This window comes from Oculina patagonica, chromosome 9 (genome assembly GCF_052425735.1).
Source record: "Oculina patagonica isolate OP01 chromosome 9, crgOcupat, whole genome shotgun sequence".
Taxonomy (NCBI): domain Eukaryota; kingdom Metazoa; phylum Cnidaria; class Anthozoa; order Scleractinia; family Oculinidae; genus Oculina; species Oculina patagonica.
Window position 1 is genome coordinate 10,565,557 of NC_135766.1, and position 18,624 is coordinate 10,584,180.

The 18,624-nt window shown below is 38.8% G+C and overlaps 2 protein-coding genes across 2 annotated transcripts in view; one reads left to right on the forward strand and one right to left on the reverse strand.

Annotated features, from left to right (window-relative positions):
- The first annotated feature begins 1 nt into the window (after window position 1).
- LOC144665647 (5'-3' DNA helicase ZGRF1-like) overlaps window positions 2-18,624 on the forward strand; it is a 64,239-nt gene continuing 45,616 nt past the window's right edge. Inside the window, 4 exon segments of the mRNA XM_078526913.1 lie at window positions 2-249; window positions 431-475; window positions 8,577-8,606; window positions 9,615-9,674. Coding sequence (XP_078383039.1) covers window positions 217-249; window positions 431-475; window positions 8,577-8,606; window positions 9,615-9,674 — 168 coding nt within the window. The 5' untranslated portion in view covers window positions 2-216.
- On the reverse strand, window positions 14,666-17,509 carry LOC144665672 (extracellular calcium-sensing receptor-like). Its single transcript, XM_078526951.1, has one exon. It carries the CDS (start codon window positions 17,376-17,378, stop codon window positions 14,850-14,852), a length of 2,529 nt encoding a protein of 842 aa, XP_078383077.1. The 5' UTR covers window positions 17,379-17,509; the 3' UTR covers window positions 14,666-14,849.

Here is an 18,624-nt window from a genome sequence, read left to right on the forward strand (position 1 = left end):
GATGTACCCGCGCAAATACAAAATGGCGGCGCCAACAAGACAGAGTTTCTCGTCATTTTATGTGGATTGTTCGTTTTTACAACGCTTTAAAGCGTTAACGATAGAGAAAGCTCCATCTAAGCTTATTCCTTTGGATACAAATCACAGTTTTACGGCGAAATTTTGGTAGATAATCCTCAGAACTCAACTGTTTACCGGGATCTTGTTGAAACGAAAATGAGTTCAGCCATGTCTTGTGATAAGTTCTCGGTAAGTAATGTGCGAGGCCGGTTTGTTTATGTTTTTTTTTTTTTGAAGTAAAACTTTTAGCTTTACTGCACTGTTCAATAATGTTACGGCTAATATGATTGCTAGACGTTGTTAGTGCAAGGGGATGGCCCTGAGCATCAAATTTGTTTGATTAAAATATTATTTTATACTGCTCATGTAGGTACTTTACACTCATCAGAAGACAAAAAAGGCCAAGACATGGCAGGTACAATTTTATATTTAAATTTGAACATGTAGATCAGTACTTTGTGGATATATGGGACTTTTTATTAGTGATATGGCTAAGTACAGCAGTTTACAGTGTAAGTAAACTCATCTTGAATTCACAAGAAGATGTATATGTAGCTTACTTGCGTGACAAGAGGAAAGCAAGGAAACTTTTACCTTGAAGAGAGAGATTCCCATCTTTTTCTCGCAGGGAATCAATCCTAAATCTTTCCTCCTTTAATATTGTGAGACGCCCCCAAGTAATGGTAGTGTGATAATCCATCAAAATTAACTGCTCCCAGCATTAAATTTTACATTGTATTTCAAACATGGCCTGGCAGACCCAGCCTTACATTTGACTCAGGCAGCAGTTTGTTCAAGCCTGGTGTTTATCAAGACAGGACGTTTATTCATTATTTTCACAACTATAGATTTTTCCATATACTTACAACTTATTGCGCCTTCATGTTTGAGGTGCTTGTTTTCCTTTGAGACTCAGCATCTATTCGAGAACTGGTGTTTTATTGAGAAACCGACCGTGTGCATTACAACACAATGGTTTTGTTGATGCAAAAGTTGAAATTATACAGTATAATTGGAGGGTTCATGTTTTTGGACCTTTTATTCACTTTTGTTATACATGGTTCCAGTGTTAGAGTTAGGTGGGGATCTCAGGTCAAACACTAATGACGGCAGCTTTCTGACCCGACAAATAAATTAAGAGTTTCTGACTGAGAGATCCAGGCAATATTGCAAAATGTCGGAAGAAGGGGGTCGGACGATCTCCACCATATTTATACGGTATGGAGGCCTTACCTAACTAGTAGCCATGGTAACATTTTTTGATTGATTGACTTTATTGTTTTCGAGAACAGACCACCCCCCCAAAAATTGCCCCAGTGGCGTGACAAAAGTTGTGATTTTAGGTCAACTTTAGCAGCGTATATCTCTAGATTTATTCAAGCAACAGACTCCAATTTACATCAACATAACACTTGTCCTTGGGTTGTTTAAATGCATACTAGAAAAAATCTTCTCTGTATATCATTCACGATCTGCATGCAAACTAAGAAGGCATGCTTCCCGACATTTTCAAAAGTCGCAAAACTAGGCATTTTCGAATTCCAGTTTCTCAAGGGTCCGGGAAGATACAAATACAAAACAAACTGCAAGTTACTCACCATACATAGGAATATGTTTTAAGCCAGTGTTGAAATTGGACCAGCGAATATATTTTTTTAACGGTTCACTGTTTTTGCCGCTTCGGCCGATTTCACACTCCCAGGCCAGTACCAAACAATTACGGTTTTTCTGCTGCTGTCGATCTCATTATCCGGATTTCTCGGTTTGAACGCCTTCGATAAGTTTATAAAACAAATAGCTATGGTTTCTTGTTAAAGTATTTATGATTTGGCTGCAAGTTGTATTCCTTTTAAGCGAGAGCCCAAGTAACATTTTGCCGTAGATTGCGTGACAGCCATAGAACACGAAGCCTTCAGCGTAGCCATCAAACCAAACCAATATTATCGCGTTGATTAACAGAATGTTGCCTTTTCTTCATGAATAGTTGCTCCTGATCCATAAAAAGCTTTCAGACATCCCATGAAAGAGTCCAGAATTCAGTAAACAACAGGGAAAATATTGTCGATCTTCGTATGTTTGTATAAACACTTCTGAACATTGGCACTAATTTTCGTCTCCTTGAAGCTTGGTTTTGGTCCGTTAATTCGCCTGATAATTACGATCCATGTTACTTAGTCGCATTAAGAGGTGGATGGCATTTGCTCAGCCGTTATACTGCCATAAGTAGCAACGATACTTTGGCAAAATCGTCACACAACTTCATAAATCCTTGCGGGTAGACTGGGTATTAGAAAGGCCTTCCGAAATGAAGTGTTTGAAGGGGGGAGGTGGAGGGGGCGGTTGGGAAGCGGGGATGGCCTGCGGGCAGTGGCGGTGCTGATGTGTCCCTTGTTAAAGTAACATTCCGATCAATATAATAATTTACAACAATTTTTCAAATTTTATATTTTGTTGTTTATGAATTATCTTAACAATTTTCATTGGCGACCTTTATTTCCTGTCTTTGATATGCTTGGCCTGCATCATAGCCAGTTTCCGAATAAAACTTTTAAAAATTGCTGATGAACGTAACACAATAGGCCTGGTTTTAAACCGCCCCATCTAAAAAAAAGACTAGAATTGCCTTACCATCGAATTATTCTTTTCTGTTTCGTGATAGAGTGGTAATTCAATTACCTGCAATCAGACAGGCTTATTTACTTTGTCGTGCTTCATAGAAGGAAAAACAAACAATAAAGGACCAGTGTTCACATATTGGAAAAGTACAAATGGATCAGCTAAGAACTGTTCCTGTTAGTTTGAAGAATAAATTTAAGTATTGGCATGTGGGTTAGAAATCGCTTTGAAGCCTGACGTTCGTCTGAAGACGTACCTACATGTTATCAGGAAAACCAATTCGGAATTGACAACATTCACAAAATTAACAAAAAGCAGCCGCTACAACGCAAGGTTAATAGGTACTTGGGGGAAGAGCTTCTTACAATAGCCGTTCCGTCCGACACTCAAACGCGATGCGCTCTTTCATGTGGTAGTGTCATTTTATCAATAAGTTGGAATTTGAAACTCGCCTCAATTCCCTGCGCAACTTCGAAATGGCCAATAATCAAGTCACTAAAAATAAAAAAAGCAGTTATAAATATTATGAAAATCGCATTTTACTAAAATTGACGTTTTGGGAAACGTCAAAATTAGTAAATAATTGTGCGATTTTTTATAACGTTTGTCACAGCTGTTTGTTTTATATTTTTAACCAAGTTACGATGGCCTTAAACCAGGGGCCTTTTTGAAAATGACTACTTACGTTCATTTCAGTTAAACGTACTGGAGTTTATTGCCCGCGTTACGCATAGGTTGTTGACATGTTTGTTTTTTTCACCAATTAGTGTCAGGGTTGGCCACCCGTTTTATCTCTGATTCTCGGGGAGGGGATACATTTACCCTTCTTTCAAATGCGGGTGGTACTGTCCCGAAGTCAAAAATCTTTTTTCTGTCATAAACCATTTTCAACAGGAAGAGTAATGCTTCCGTATACCTTCGATAAAATCGATACCCTTTTTACAAACCTATAAAAGGTACAATGCATTTTTTGTCGTTTCTCAACTACATAGCCCCTTAAAACATCTTTAACAGATGAAACTACCTTTTGGTTGGTATGTTCCAGATATTTTGTACACTCATTACCTCATCGCATAAGATTAAGTTATGGGAAGAGTTCGCGACTGCTGAGGCAATAGGCATGCAACGAGGATAAAACGTGAAGTTCTGTCAACCGCCACCATGGGAGGTGGGTGGGTCGCAAAAGATGGCCGTCGTACCAGAGTACCGTTAAAATGACCACGTTTCAAGCGAAATGAGGAGATTTATACTCTTAGATCGCAAATCATCAACACTGCAACAAGCATGCGCCGAAAAGAAGGAATTCGGACATATAATTAAAACTTCTGCTATGAGCTAATTAATTATGCAGTAAGAATAGTGGCAGTCTTTGCTGTGCGTTTGTATACTCTGACCCGGGAAATGTCTACTCTTTCAGTAACATAATTACAGCCTCATAAAGGTACCCCTTTCGGGTGGAGCCTTTCTGTATAATCCATTATACCGTTCACCTACGTAGGCAATCCTAGAGGTCCTTTGTTTTTTACACGTGGAGGCTCCTTTTTTTTCGAGGTCCAAATCCTTACCCTTCTTATAAACTTTTTGACACAAAAAGTAACCATTTAAACCTGCGGTTTATAATAGAAAATGGTACCCCTTTCAAATACCTACAGGAAGGATACTGCATTCCTTTTTTCCTTTGTTGTTGTTGTTTTTGTTTGTTTTGTTGACGTTTTATAATGATATACTTCTTCAATGTTTTATGTAATCGACCGAGATATTTTTGAAGGTCCTTTTATAAACTACACTGAAAGTTTTCTCTGCACTTTTATAATTGTAATTCCAATGGAAACGTAAGTCCTTCCTGGAGCCTCCGTGTATCGTTTTCTGTAAAGAGTACCCGCCGAGCCTCTCCAGTTTCCCAAAGGTAAACCTTCCGGTCACGTGGGAAACGTAACCAATTGAAGGGAAAAATTCTCCTGAGGAAAAGCTTACAAAGGCTGTTTGTAAGTTTTGTAAATTGGATGAAATGGAAAATATAGGAAACTCATTTTTTGCCAGGAACAAAATTTAAAGTTGTTCTATTTCATTTCTCTATGTAAAGCATATACCGTACAATTGCTTACGTGACGCTGAGAACAACAGCTATTGTCAAAAAAATTTTCCCCAAGGACCTGCTAAAGTTACGTTGCAGCGGCTGCTTTTTAATAAATTTGTAAAGGTTGACATCCGAATTGCCTTTCTGATTACTTTACATGTAGGTACGTCATCAGACGAAAGTCCGACTTCAAAGCGGCTGTAATTACCTTTCTTACCCACAATACTTGAACTTATTATTTTAACTTGAGGGTCCTGAAGGGGGGTACCAAATCCCATTTCCCAGCCCAAATTTTGCCCAAATCCCATTTCCCAGCCTATTTTTTGTCCAAATCCCATTCCCAGTAGCAAAATTCCCAGTGTATGGAAAACCGGACTTAAGCATAATATATTTGTTGTTTTGATTGTCCTAAATGTAGTCCACTCCCTGAACTCTCCCTTCGGTGAACCCAGTTACAGGCGTCGTTGAGCGAGTCCAGAAATATTGACCTGCATGCGCATTCTCAGAAATCTGTCAACCCCACCCCCCTCCCCCCATCCCAAAAAAAGGGGGGAAGTTGAAGAAACCAAACCATAATCGACAGCACCTTTGGAAACGCACGCACAGATGTTAAATTCAAAAATTTAGTACTTGTGGGTTTAATACCTATTCATTACGGAGATTCATTACCGTGGAGACAGAAAGAAACCGGCTGGGTTGGTGTTCGTGGGGGGCTGCTGTCGCATCGACGGCGGACCGGGATGGATGGCGCAGTTTTAGTTTTTTGGCCGGCCTCAAGAGTCCTCATGGGCACGATGAGGATAAGTAAGTAAGTATTACGGCTTTAGACAAAGGTTATGACAATTTTTCTTGTAGATGTCGCGCAAATTTGTTGCGTAGTTGAATTTTTCATTTTAGCAAACTATTTTTACCCTAGCGCACACGTTGCATGTAAGAAACGCCACACGTCTCTGTGGTTTTTCATTGGTTTGTTTTAAGCATGCACATGCAAGTTATTCTAGACTGTCCCTGGGTCGCAGAAGGAATAATTCAGGGAATGGACTATCCAAAATCATGTTCTGCTAGTTATATTATCACCAATTGCAATACTGTTGAGAACATCACTTTTCATTTGTTCGTTTGTCTTGTAGAGGATGATAGAAATTTTCAGTAGCTTTAACTAAAGCTTTCAAGTTTTTATCCCTTACTTACCACTACCCTGTAAAACTTACTATCACTTTTTTTAAATATTCCATTTGTGCCCATGCTCAGTCATAGCAGTTCCGCTGAGTAATTAAATCTCTTACACGAAAATTGATCGACGCTTGATGGACACTCGTGCAGTGTAGTGGTTTCGTTTCAGAGTTAATTTTCAGCGTTTTTACTGTCTATGTCGGACTTTAAGAATATTATAGAGCGTAAAATATGCAGGTTTCGTCATGTACTGACATGCTTCCCATTCCCATTTTTTGTTTCCGAATCCCAGTCCCAGTTACCTAAATCCCATTTTCCCAGTGAAAATAAACGCAAATCCCAGTCAAAATAGGCAAATCCCAGTTCCCATTTTACCCCTTCAGGACCCTCTAACTTACATGAAAATTTCTTAGCTGATCCACTGGTACTTTTCCAATTTGTTAACAAGGGTACTTTGATTGTTTTTCTTCTTTGAATCTATTAAAGCTAAACGAAAGGGCTGATATTCCCACGACAAAATAAACAACCCTCTCTGTTTGCAGGTAATTGAATTACCACTCTATCACGAAACAGGCAAGAATAATTTGATGGCAAGGAAAGTCTATTCCTTTTTTCCAGATGGGGCGGTTTAAAACCAGGGCCCGGTTGTTCAAAGCCTGATTAAGCTAATCCAGGATTAGCGTGAAATTTGATTTCAAATTTATATAATTTCGTTGAGGTTTTCTGTTAATATTTTCTGACCCACAGTTTTGACATGGACCAATCTCAAACTTAACAAAATATTAGCTTTGGGAAACCCTTTATAACAAGAGAAATTAAAATCTTGATCCTCTTTTAATCCTGGGTTAGCGTTAATCGTCTTTCGAACAACCCGGCCCAGGCCTATTGTGTTACGTTCATCAGCAATTTTCAAAAGTTTATTCGGAAACTGGCTGTGATGCATGGCCAAGCATATCAAAAGAGGAAATAATGGTCGCCAATGAAAAATTGTTAAGATAAACAACAAAATATAAAATTTGAAAAATTGTTGTAAATTATTATATTGATCAGAATTTTACTTTAACAAGTGACACATCAGCACCGCCACTGCCCGCAGGCCATCCCCGCCTCGCAACCGCCCCCTCCCTCTCCCCCCTTCAAACACTTCATTTCGGCAGGCCTTTCTAATACCCAGTCTACCCGCAAGGATTTAGGAAGTTTTGTGACGATTTCGCCAAAGTATCGTTTCTACTTATGGCAGTATAACGGCTGAGCAAATGCCATCCACCTCTTAATGCGACTTAGTAACATGGATCGTAATTATCAGGCGAATTAACGGACCAAAACCAAGCTTCAAGGTGACGAAAATTAGTGCCAATGTTCAGAAGTGTTTATACAAACATACGAAGATCGACTAATATTTTCCCTGTTGTTTACTGAATTTTGGACTCTTTCATGGGATGTCTGAAAGCTTTTTATGGATCAGGAGCAACTATTCATGAAGAAAAGGCAACATTCTGTTAATCAACGCGATAATATTGGTTTGGTTTGATGGCTACGCTGAAGGCTTCGTGTTCTAAGGCTGTCACGCAATCTACGGCAAAATGTTACCTGGGCTCTCGCTTTAAAAGGAATACAACTTGCAGCCAAATCATAAATACTTTGACAAGAAACCATAGCTATTTGTTTTATAAACTTATCGAAGGCGTTCAAACCGAGAAATCCGGATAATGAGATCGACAGCAGCAGAAAAACCGTAATTGTTTGGTACTGGCTTGGGAGTGTGAAATCGGCCGAAGCGGCAAAAACAGTGAACCGTTAAAAAAAATATATTCGCTGGTCCAATTTCAACACTGGCTTAAAACATATTCCTATGTATGGTGAGTAACTTGCAGTTTGTTTTATATTTGTATCTTCCCGGACCCTTGAGAAACTGGAATTCGAAAATGCCTAGTTTTGCGACTTTTGAAAATGTCGGGAAGCATGCCTTCTTAGTTTGCATGCAGATCGTGAATGATATACAGAGAAGATTTTTTCTAGTATGCATTTTAACAACCAAAGGACAAGTGTTATGTTGATGTAAATTGGAGTCTGTTGCTTGAATAAATCTAGAGATATACGCTGCTAAAGTTGACCTAAAATCACAACTTTTGTCACGCCACTGGGGCAATTTTTGGGGGGGTGGTCTGTTCTCGAAAACACTAAAGTCAATCAATCAAAAAATGTTACCATGGTTACTAGTTAGGTAAGGCCTCCATACCGTATAAATATGGTAGAGATCGGCCGACCCCCTTCTTCCAGCCGCTGCCTGGATCTCTGAGTCAGAAGCTCTTAATTAATAAAACAACTTGTGGTGGCAGCTAGCCACCAGGCCATTTTTATATGTACTTTGTATCACAGTACATATTGCACAATCATCAAAATAATGTTCCCTCGCAGGTGTTACAAGTTATGGGTTGCGGGTTTAACCGGGAACACTGTGTATGATATGAAACCCTGCATTGTGGTGTCCTGATTAGTGGCCATATTTTATTTACAGCCCCTATACATCACCTTTTTTGGCCCATAACAAATTGTACAAAAGCAGCTGAGAGTCAACATACTGTCTGGGTGTTTAACATGCATGTACATAAAATGTTAATAGTCCTTTTGCATCTTGATTACCTTGCAGGATGGCATTTTGAAGGTTACAGGAACCAAGGTACAGTATGTACACAGGATATTAATTTCAATGTACACAAGCTTACATACTTGTATGTATTCACAAATAATCCGTGCCTGACACTGTGTTCAAACATTCTCAACTACTTGATCAGCTTTTTGAGACAGGTTATAAGACATTGGACACCTCAGGGTACATACATGTACACACTGTGTCTTCAATGCTTTTTTTCAACATACAATTTACTGATTTTAACATATGCATTCTAAAGTAATGATATATGAGTGCAAATAACAGATAAATAATGACTACCCGTAATAACTATTGTATCTTTTTTGTAATTTGAATCCATTTATTTACCACACAAAATAACTTTAATTTTATCAGTGGTCAGAACAAAAAAAAGTATTACATATGTTAGAAATGGTGGATAGACTAGGGTGTTTACCATTTGGCTATTTGGAATGATCAATCAATAGTGTCAAGTGTTTTCCAAAATCAACAAACTGACCAAAAGAGATGGACCATTTATAATTAAGATTCTGGTAACCGTAATTTTTTCCTTGATATGAGACAGAATGACAAATGAACAAATAGTGCAAAAGTTTAAAAACAGTTCATACAAAATGTACCAACCAGAATGAAAGGACCACATGTACCTGAAAATAAAATAGGTAATTTCCGAACGGATGTTCCATTTGCTTTCGAACTGAAATTTCCCTACATGTATGTGTAAGAGTAAGGCATTTAGAACTGTACCATTTACTAGACTCATGAATAAATCCTTAAAAAAAAAAACAGGCAAGAATACTGAGATGTACACTTTCCGACCACTGTTTGCATGCAGCATGTTGTACTGTACTTTAAGGGCTTTTCAATGTTGTACCTTTTATTATGACAAGGCCAACAGTCTGTGTTATGGTGTCAAAAGTGGTATTGTGTGTGCACAGTGCAACACTTTTATCAGGGCAACCACCATGGATATGCATGCAAGTCATTCATTTTCTTTAACCCCTCTCTGTTGTTGCATTTCATGATATTTTTCAGGCCGTGCTTTATGATGAGGAGTCAAAAACTCTGGATTCCCTGTTTGTACGAAAAGATCAGGTCAGTTTGTAATCTTGATAATCCCTTAAATTAAAGTGTGGAAGGTTATCTTACATGTACAGTAGGTCATTAAGTATTGATGTTTGTTTTTTGTTGTTCTTTTATTTGAGCCATTGTGGGCCAAGGTACAATGTATATGTTTCTAGTCTACATTGTATTTGTCTCAAAGAGAGTGAGATTTTGCAACAACACTTTTTTCTCATCTTGTGGGCACCTTATTAAATGCAAGAGTGTATACCCTGGTAAAGATGACCACATCCTTGTGAGAATCTTCTTGACAATCCTTTTGGGCCTTCGTGTATAATCCTCAAAGATATATGACAAGAATATTGGACATTTTTGCAATTATTCTAAATGTTCCTCAAGGATCCTTATAAGGATCTTTTTTTAACTAAAGGTAAAATCCTTATCAAATACAGGGTACATGTAGTCGGAGTTCTTGAAAGATTATTCTTTCAAAGGTCCTTTAAGGACACTTAATCTTTATTAGTTACCTTTGGCAGTTCTTTAAGTATCTTTGAAGATTCTGAGAGATCTTACCAGGTTTTTGACCAGGGAAAACACTGTCCTACAAGCCACATGACTGTACACCTTGTACTCTTTAAGTGCTTTTAGAATTATTCCTAATTACTGGTATTTTCCAGTAGCAGTGTTAACCAGGTAAATCAGTTCAACTCTTGGAACAGGTGCTTTCTAGGTTGGTTAAGCTGAGCAAAATTAAGGCACAGCATTGAGGTATCCATGGTAACACTGGGAGAGGCAACCACCAGGCACTGCATGTTACCATTGATTTTTTAAATCAATTAAAATTGAGCTAATGCTTTTGTCCAACTAGTAAACAAACAGATTGAGTAAACAACAAATGGTAATCAATGAGTGAGAGAGTAATACCAACATCACCTTATTGTAGTATACAGATGGGTTCTTGAATACAATATTACAACTAAACAATATGAGTACCATAAAGTTCCGTGGATAAGCCGCACCGTAGATAAGCCACACTCCCAATTTGGAAGCTCAAATTTCGGAAACAAAATACAGACAATAAAGCTTGAAGTTCAAGTGAAGTTCTATTGGTAAACAAAGGTTATCGCCAATAAACAATGAGTAATCAATCAATAATTAAAGGCAAAAAAAATCATGCCCTAGTGACTACTCATGAATTATGATTATTTATTGATGTTATTAATCACTTATTGATTTCCTATTTATTACACAGACTCTATTACAATTAATTATTTGCACAACTTTTGCAAATTTCTGTCATTATTTTTTTCTTGTTTTTAACTGAAATTTTTTTGTCATTCTTCATCCCACAAGGTTGAAACAGTTCACATAAAATCTAAAACCTAAAGTTCTTTTATTATTTTTTCCATGTTCCTTCTTAAACAATAGATACATTGTAAAAAATGTAAATTTTCTACACTTTGTGACTAATAATCAAGCAAAGAGTGTTTAAAGCTTGTGGCCATGTGGTGTATTGGTCACATTTCCACAGTAAGGTAATGTCTGCATTCTAGCCTTGTGGCCTATGAAAGCAGGTGCTCAACTCTGGAAAAGGCAAATACATGTAGGAGTATTTCTACTCCGCACCCCCTGCATAGGATACTACTCTATCGCAGGGTTAACCAGAAGCATTTAATTCGCCACTCACTAGTAAGCATTTATTCAGAGAGGTACTGTGAAAGCAAACTGTCTTGTTGAAGAACTCAACATGGTGACTCTGGCCATGACTCAAACCCAGACCTCTCTATCCAGAGCACTTGCACAATAATAATAATAATTGTAGTTTACTGAATAAAACTAGTAGTAATCAGTGATTAGGGGAATGCGTTCGAGTAAGGCTTGAAAGGAGGGGTAGTTTTTGGTGTTGACTGAGATTTCCCCTTTTTCTTGTACAATTTGTTGGTGATGGGACAAAAGAGGAAGGTGAAATGTTTGTAAGAATAATTTAACAACATTGATTGCGAATAAACTGTGAACAATAACTTTATTAATTCCAAGAATGAATGACAATTGCTTGTCTTTGAATGTGTGTTATGTGTAACACACAAGTATGAAAGTAACGACACAGTTCAAAGTTCAAACTTAAACTCAGCTGTGGCACTGTTCCTTTAAGGTTACAGACAACATTATTTTATATTTGAAACAGCAACATGTGAATTCCATAGAAAGCACTTTTAACTTGAAACAGCAATATATTGAAGTATGAATTGATATTGCAGAATTTGCTTTCAACTAAAAATACTTACAAATGTATGGTACAATAAAGTACATAACTTATGAGATCAAAAAATATTAGTTTAAAAATATGAATGAAAAAATATTATAGTTCTTAATCAAGGTTTTTTGGAACAACAACATTGTGTAATTGAGGAATATAAAGTTAGACTGTCCACAGCCCTTCTATTTTTTCGTGTATTTTCGATCGATGAGCGCGCGGTGAGAATGGCGAGAGAACTGGATGCCGGCGCAATTTTCTTTCGCTCCCTTCGCTCGCTCAACCCCCCCCCCCCCCCCCCCCGGGCGCGCTCGCTTCGTTGCCCTTTTGCGCTCACTTCGTTTGCTTTTTTTCGTTGAAAAATCGAGAGGCTGTGGACAGTCTAATATAAAGTAAAAACACCCATGACTTTGTTGACCGCAGGCGTCTGGTGTGAAAACAGCATGTGTGGAAAATTTTACAAGTACAAATTTGCTTCTCTGGTAAATGTTTTATTTCAAGTACTGTAAAAATGTTCAGAGTTACACAAAATAAACCATTTCTTGTAATTGCTACAAAAATTTCTAATAAGTGAGGAGCTTGGGAAATTATGTTTCAGTAGTTTTTTAAGTCTACTTCTGTATTTCTTTCTTCTAAGCAATTTAGTAACTCTACGAACAGAAATTCGAGATTGTTCTCTGTCTCGTTTGTTGCTTTTTGCTTTTATCACAGCCTGAGATTTCTCAGCATTTGTAGAGATCATAGCAACAGAACAACTCCTATCGCCATTCTTTCCAGCTACAACACGGACATCTCTTTCATATCTCTTTATAAGCTTACTATCATAATTATTGTGGGTATCCGTGATTTATCGAAGTCTGGACAGAACTCTGTGCACGACGTGATTTGGTCACGTTATACAAAAGAATGCTTCCGGTGCCGCATTTACTCGACTGAACAATGGTTCGGTTGTATTCGATCGCTTCATCTGCTCTGATGTCGTCTACACCGTGCAAATGTTTAACGCATATGCGAGCCTCATCACTCGATAACCTGATCACAAGTAATGATCAAGTGGCTCAACAGCCGCCGAGCTACATAACTCGAAAAGTTTGTTATTTGATCACAAGCCATGATCAAGTGGCACAATGGCCGCTGAGCTATACAACTCAGAACATTTGCTATTTGACCACAAGCAACGGTCAGTTTTGGTCGCAGCGCCGCACACCTCGAAGAGTTACAGTTTTTTTGGCTATACTTTATTGGCTGCGTAAAATGTTTGAGTTTTCTTACATTCCTGCAGACAGCAAAGGTGGGAGTGTTTCTCGTCCAGCGCGACACTAAATTCTTATTCCAAAGGGAATATTTTAGGAAAGCACGTGTACAGTCCAGCGACCAAATGGAATGTTGAAGCAAAGCACGTGTAAAGTTCAGCGACCAAAGACGACAGAATAGGCGATTCTTGTACGAGAACGAAAGTACACAGTTTTACTAAGTACACAATCTAGCGACCAAACGAAATGTTCTAGCGAATTCGTGAAGCACGTGTGCAGAACAGCGACCAAAGACGACAAAAGGGACGATTCAATGCGAAAACGAGACTAAAATATCGTCGCACCAGTTTCCCGGCCGAGACTTGCCCCTGCAAAAATCAATCGGGGCGGCCAATTTGGAGTCCATACACCTGCGCGCGCATTACTGCTCGATTCATTCCGCATAACAGTGCACAGGCCTGCCAACTCAAAAGACACAGGACGCAAAACAGAATTAGGCTTGCGCTCTCCTTCGTCGAACGCAATAATTTTTACATGATTTTGACTGAGCGAGAGCAGTGCAATAATCTATCTATCCCAAACTCTGACGTTTTCGTGTCGCCTTAGCTTTCTTACAACATCCGAAATGTTTGAATTCTGCGTATTATGGGGTATGAATTCTGTCACAGCAACAAAGAATGAGCCATTTTTTTGGCCTCTTTAATGACTGACCATACTCCATGTCGTCCAAACGAATCATCGACCCCAACAGCAGCTACATATGTCCAGTTGAAGCGTTTTACGGTGTTAGACATGGCTATCTGAAGACACTGTTCGATACAAATGTTTGTAAATATATGTTAGCTATTAGTTTGTGAATCATGTATGGTGCTTTGAGTGTTCAAATCGTGTTTAAATCGTTACCTCGCTTTCAACTTGCTCTCACAAAGACATCCGTTCATTCAGGTTTTATTCACAAAGCTGTGAACGCTTTCATGTCTTCGCAGGTTTCAAGATAAGCCTCAGAGTTTCTTTTCTTTCGGTTTAGTTTTACACAAAGTGAACAACCCTCTTCTTTCTAATTTATAATTCGCAACTTAAATGGTTGGTAGCAGCTGGTACTATGTTCACATCATGGATATAAAGCAAATGTGACAATTGCATTTAGGGCTCGAAGTTGAACGCTAATCGGAGTCGTTAAAAACTTGAATGTATTTCGAGGACTTGTTTTTTAACGACCAGAAGCACTGGAAAATTCAGGGAAGTAAAATTTTGCCTGGCGAAATTCGAAAACATGTAATTGTATCCTCCCTTGACGTTTCAGGCCTTTAGGTAGTAATATAATTATGCCAAAAGCAAGTTGAAAACATAATCGCCGCAAGCTATGAAAACAAAAAAAGACAACATAGAAAGCAAAGATAAATAATGTATATAAGTATATTAGGTTCATTTTATTGTGATTATTGAATATCTACAGGTTCAACCAAGCTGCGACCTACAACTTTACTCAATAAACACTCGTTACCTGAATTTTTACAAGTAAAACTACGATGAGCTTTAAAAAATCGCTAAAATTTTTGCTGGAATAAAAACAATTCAATAATAAACAACTCGGAGTTGTCATTTACATAGATGTCTACCCTGAACTCGTTATTTATACGATCTACATTTCTCAAAACATATCAATTGAAACGAACTTTTGTCCTCGTGAGATAAACTCATTTATGTCCGGCCTTGGTGGTTGGAACTATTAAATGCGGGATTCACACGTACGGAGCTTGACCCAAACGAGAAGTGAGTTACTTCCTGACGCACGCTAGCAGAAGTGTTCAGGTCCGGCCTACAGAGGATGATATATATTTTTGGCAAAAAGACACAACAAACAAAACCGTAAGCACTCAATAGTGTTGTAACACAGTCCACAACCGTCACATACTTTTCATCCATTGAGAACTCTACCGTATGATAAGCTAATAAGGACACAAAAAATATATACATGGAAAATGCCATTCGCTTGGCCTCGCTAAAGTTTTCTGGAATATTTCTTACTTTGAAGAAACAAAAGGCAGAAATTAACAACTGAAAGAAGATGTAGGAACATATTAGCAAGAACATGGTTTTTCCAACTAACACATTGTATGCCTTGCATTTAATAAACGTATAACGCTCTGGGTAGATGTGTTTAACCATGAAAGGTGGATCTACAAGCAACCAAGGGAGCAATGCAACCATCAGGAACGCTTGCAGGCTGATAATTATCACCGCTTGCATTCTATTAGTAAGAGAGGTTATCGTTATACTGGGTATTATTGGAACTTGGAAAGCGCTGGAAATGTGCAAGACCTTTACCAGTAGAAGGGAAAGAGAGAGATTGTAAGTGATGTAACGCCATGGGTAAATAATCTTGCAAATTGTATCTGTAGGTGTAAAGAGATTCAACAACACTAGGGACAGCAGCAAGAGAATAATTCCAAGTAGAGCAAGGCTCAGTTTCCTGTTGCATGCCCTAACAATAGGCGTGTTACAAAATTTACACATAACAGTGAATATAAAGAGTGTAGCAATGATGCCCAAAATGCCAAATGCAAGAACTGCAATTCCTCCTACAGTGGAGTATTTCAAATTGGCCAAAGGCAAATCTTCACACGCTGTCCTAGCTTCATTGGAGCGTTTCCCTCTTGGGCATTCCATGCAGCTGTGAGCACCAGGAACTGAGTTAATCGTACCGCGAGGACACGAGACGCACTGCCAGCAGCAAGGCGAAGTAGCTGTTTTCCTTGTTCCCGCCGAGCATTGTTCCAGGCATTCGGATTTTGGAAATCGTCCGTCTTGGCTGTTCCAACGAATGCTACCGTTTAAGTGTAACCGCTCTGCCGCGTCCCATTTCCCGACTATAACTTGCTTAAATCGCTTGGCGTCAGCTTCTTGCACTTGCTGTATGTTGAGGACATCGTAGAACGCAGATTGCCTATCGCCAAACTGATCATACAAGATGTTTCCCGTAAGTCCTACAAAATTAATTTTGGAAAGCAGCCTTTGCATGTTGTAATCATTATCAGTCAGGCTGGTTTCTTGACTGGAGATGTCCAAGGCATGCGCCACGGAATATACAGCATCAATGACATATGGAACATATGAGTTGTACATGTCATTTACAACATCTTGTACGCATAATTCTTTTAGTCGATCCTTATGAGTACCATTGTCGTTACTGCCCGAGCAGTTCCTCATCAGCTTCCTGATATCGCTCCACCACTCCGGAAGGTCCTGCTTATTTGCCTCGTTATACAGCAAAGTTTTCATGTGTTCTTTAAACCCTTTGTCTTGGAAATTACGAGGTTGGAATGCTATTGATCCATGAAGCGGGGAAAGGTCAGAAAGGAGAAAACCATTTTCATTTAAAGTAAAGGCTATGTCGCTAGGAATCCAAACTCGCCCAGAGAGGTTTTGTCTCTTGACTTCCTTAAAAAAATTCCTCACAATGACACCAGAAATCCACAAGATGATAACATTTATGTTTGTTTGTCGCCTTAGCTTTGTAACAATGTGTCTAATGCTTGAATTCTGCGTACTGTGGATTATGAATTCTGTCACAGCAACACAAAATGAGCCATTTCGATTTTCAGCTTCTTTGATGACTGACCACACCCCATGTCGTCCAAACGAATCATCGACCCCAACAGCAGCTACATATGTCCAGTTGAAGTGTTCTATGATATCAGCCACAGCTTTTGCTAAAAATGTATCTGAAGGCACTGTTCGGTACAAATGTTTAAAGTTATATGAACTTAGTTCAGGACTCGTTGTTGTCCCGCTTATGCCTGGGACATTAAGCATTTTAAGAAATCCACCGATAACAAGAGCTATGCTAGACTCAGATGGGCCGATTAAAGTGGTGATAAATCTCTTTCCTAGATTGCTTCGTGTTGTGTTCATATAGCACTGTTCGTTTAAGAGTTCATAAGTGATTTGTGTTGCTTTTGTGATGTTTTCACAATAATCTCGTATATCATACCCAAGAGTAATGTTTGGAAGTAGATGTGAGTCGTTGTTTATCTTATCAATAGCGAAGATCATGGCCTCAGCGTATGCCACTTGCTTGGTTATCTCCCCGCATTGGTTCTCCGACGTTTCTTGCAACTGGCGGACACTGAACAGTCCACCCAACATAACATCTCCTTCTTTATATGGGGCTTCAACAACAGCGTAGCACCAAAAACAAACAAATGCGAAGCACTGTGATAAAACCATATTGGTTAATTACCTCCCTTGTTTTAAATGAGCTGAACACCTAAGGGTTTAGTTGCTCTTTTTATGTACTGATATGTAGATGATGCTTAAGGGTATTACTGTTTAAAGAATGGTCTGCTTGAAATTTAAGGCGCTCAGTGATTCAGTTTGAACAACGAGCAGGATCTTTCTGTGTATTATTAACTATCTGTATGCTTCTCTTTTTGTTGTTCATTTAAAATTTTATGTCAATCATTTAGCTGCTAAAATGTGTAAAAAACAAGTACGGAAGCTCGTGCTTTGGACAGCATTCATTGTTTGCAGCCAACTTGTCGGTGGGGTGTTTAAATATTTGTTGTTAAAATACCTTTTAGTGTCATAAAAATTCAGCTTTTGACGTCTATTGCAGGTGGGCACAGTGTTATGCCGTGAAGTTTTTCCATTTAAAGGTTGCTAGTTTTATGCCTTTTATGTCACTAGGAAGTTAGACAACAAGAGCAGAAAATGTCGGGGTTTTTCCGCTGGCTACTTTTGGTGTTGGTGTACATCTTCCTAGAGCATTTGAATCCGAATGCGGTCGTTTTTTGGTGTTGTTTGTGCCAAAAGCTATAAGCATACGATAGTTTAGGGTTTCTATTAGATAACGGTTTTAATTAGTTCTCGTGTGTTTGCTTGTTTTTAAACATCCGGATGTTTTACGTCGAGTGAATAATTTTAATAGTGTTTCTGCAGATCTTACGTGCGTCCCGTGTCCTCAAGGTGTGATTAACCCAGTTCCTGGTGCTCAAATCTGTACCCCTTACCAAAGTGGGAAACGCTCTAATGAGGCTCGGGCAGCGTGGGGGCGAAAGGAGGGGAGAGAGGCCAGAGCAGGGAAGAGAGGGAGCAGAAGATGAGAAGAAAAAAACGCGGGCGCAAAAAACGCAAGGTTTAGTTAACGCTCAGCCTAGATAGTTTAGTTTTAAATAAACAAGCCTTCCGTTCCTTTGTACGCATAATTCTTTTTGGTGATCATCTGGTGCTGAGCAGATCTGCAGTGCCCTAATCTGACTCCACCAGTTTGAAAGATCCTGCTTATCTGCCCCATTGGACAGCAAAGCTTTCATGTATACTTTGAATCCTGCGTCTTGAAAATTATGAGGCTGGAATGCTATTGATCCGTGAAGCGACAAAAAGTCCGAAGGGAGAAAACCGTTTATATTTGGTGTGAGGATGCTCTCACTCAAAATCCAAACTCAGTTGGAGAGATCTTGTTTCTTAACTTCTT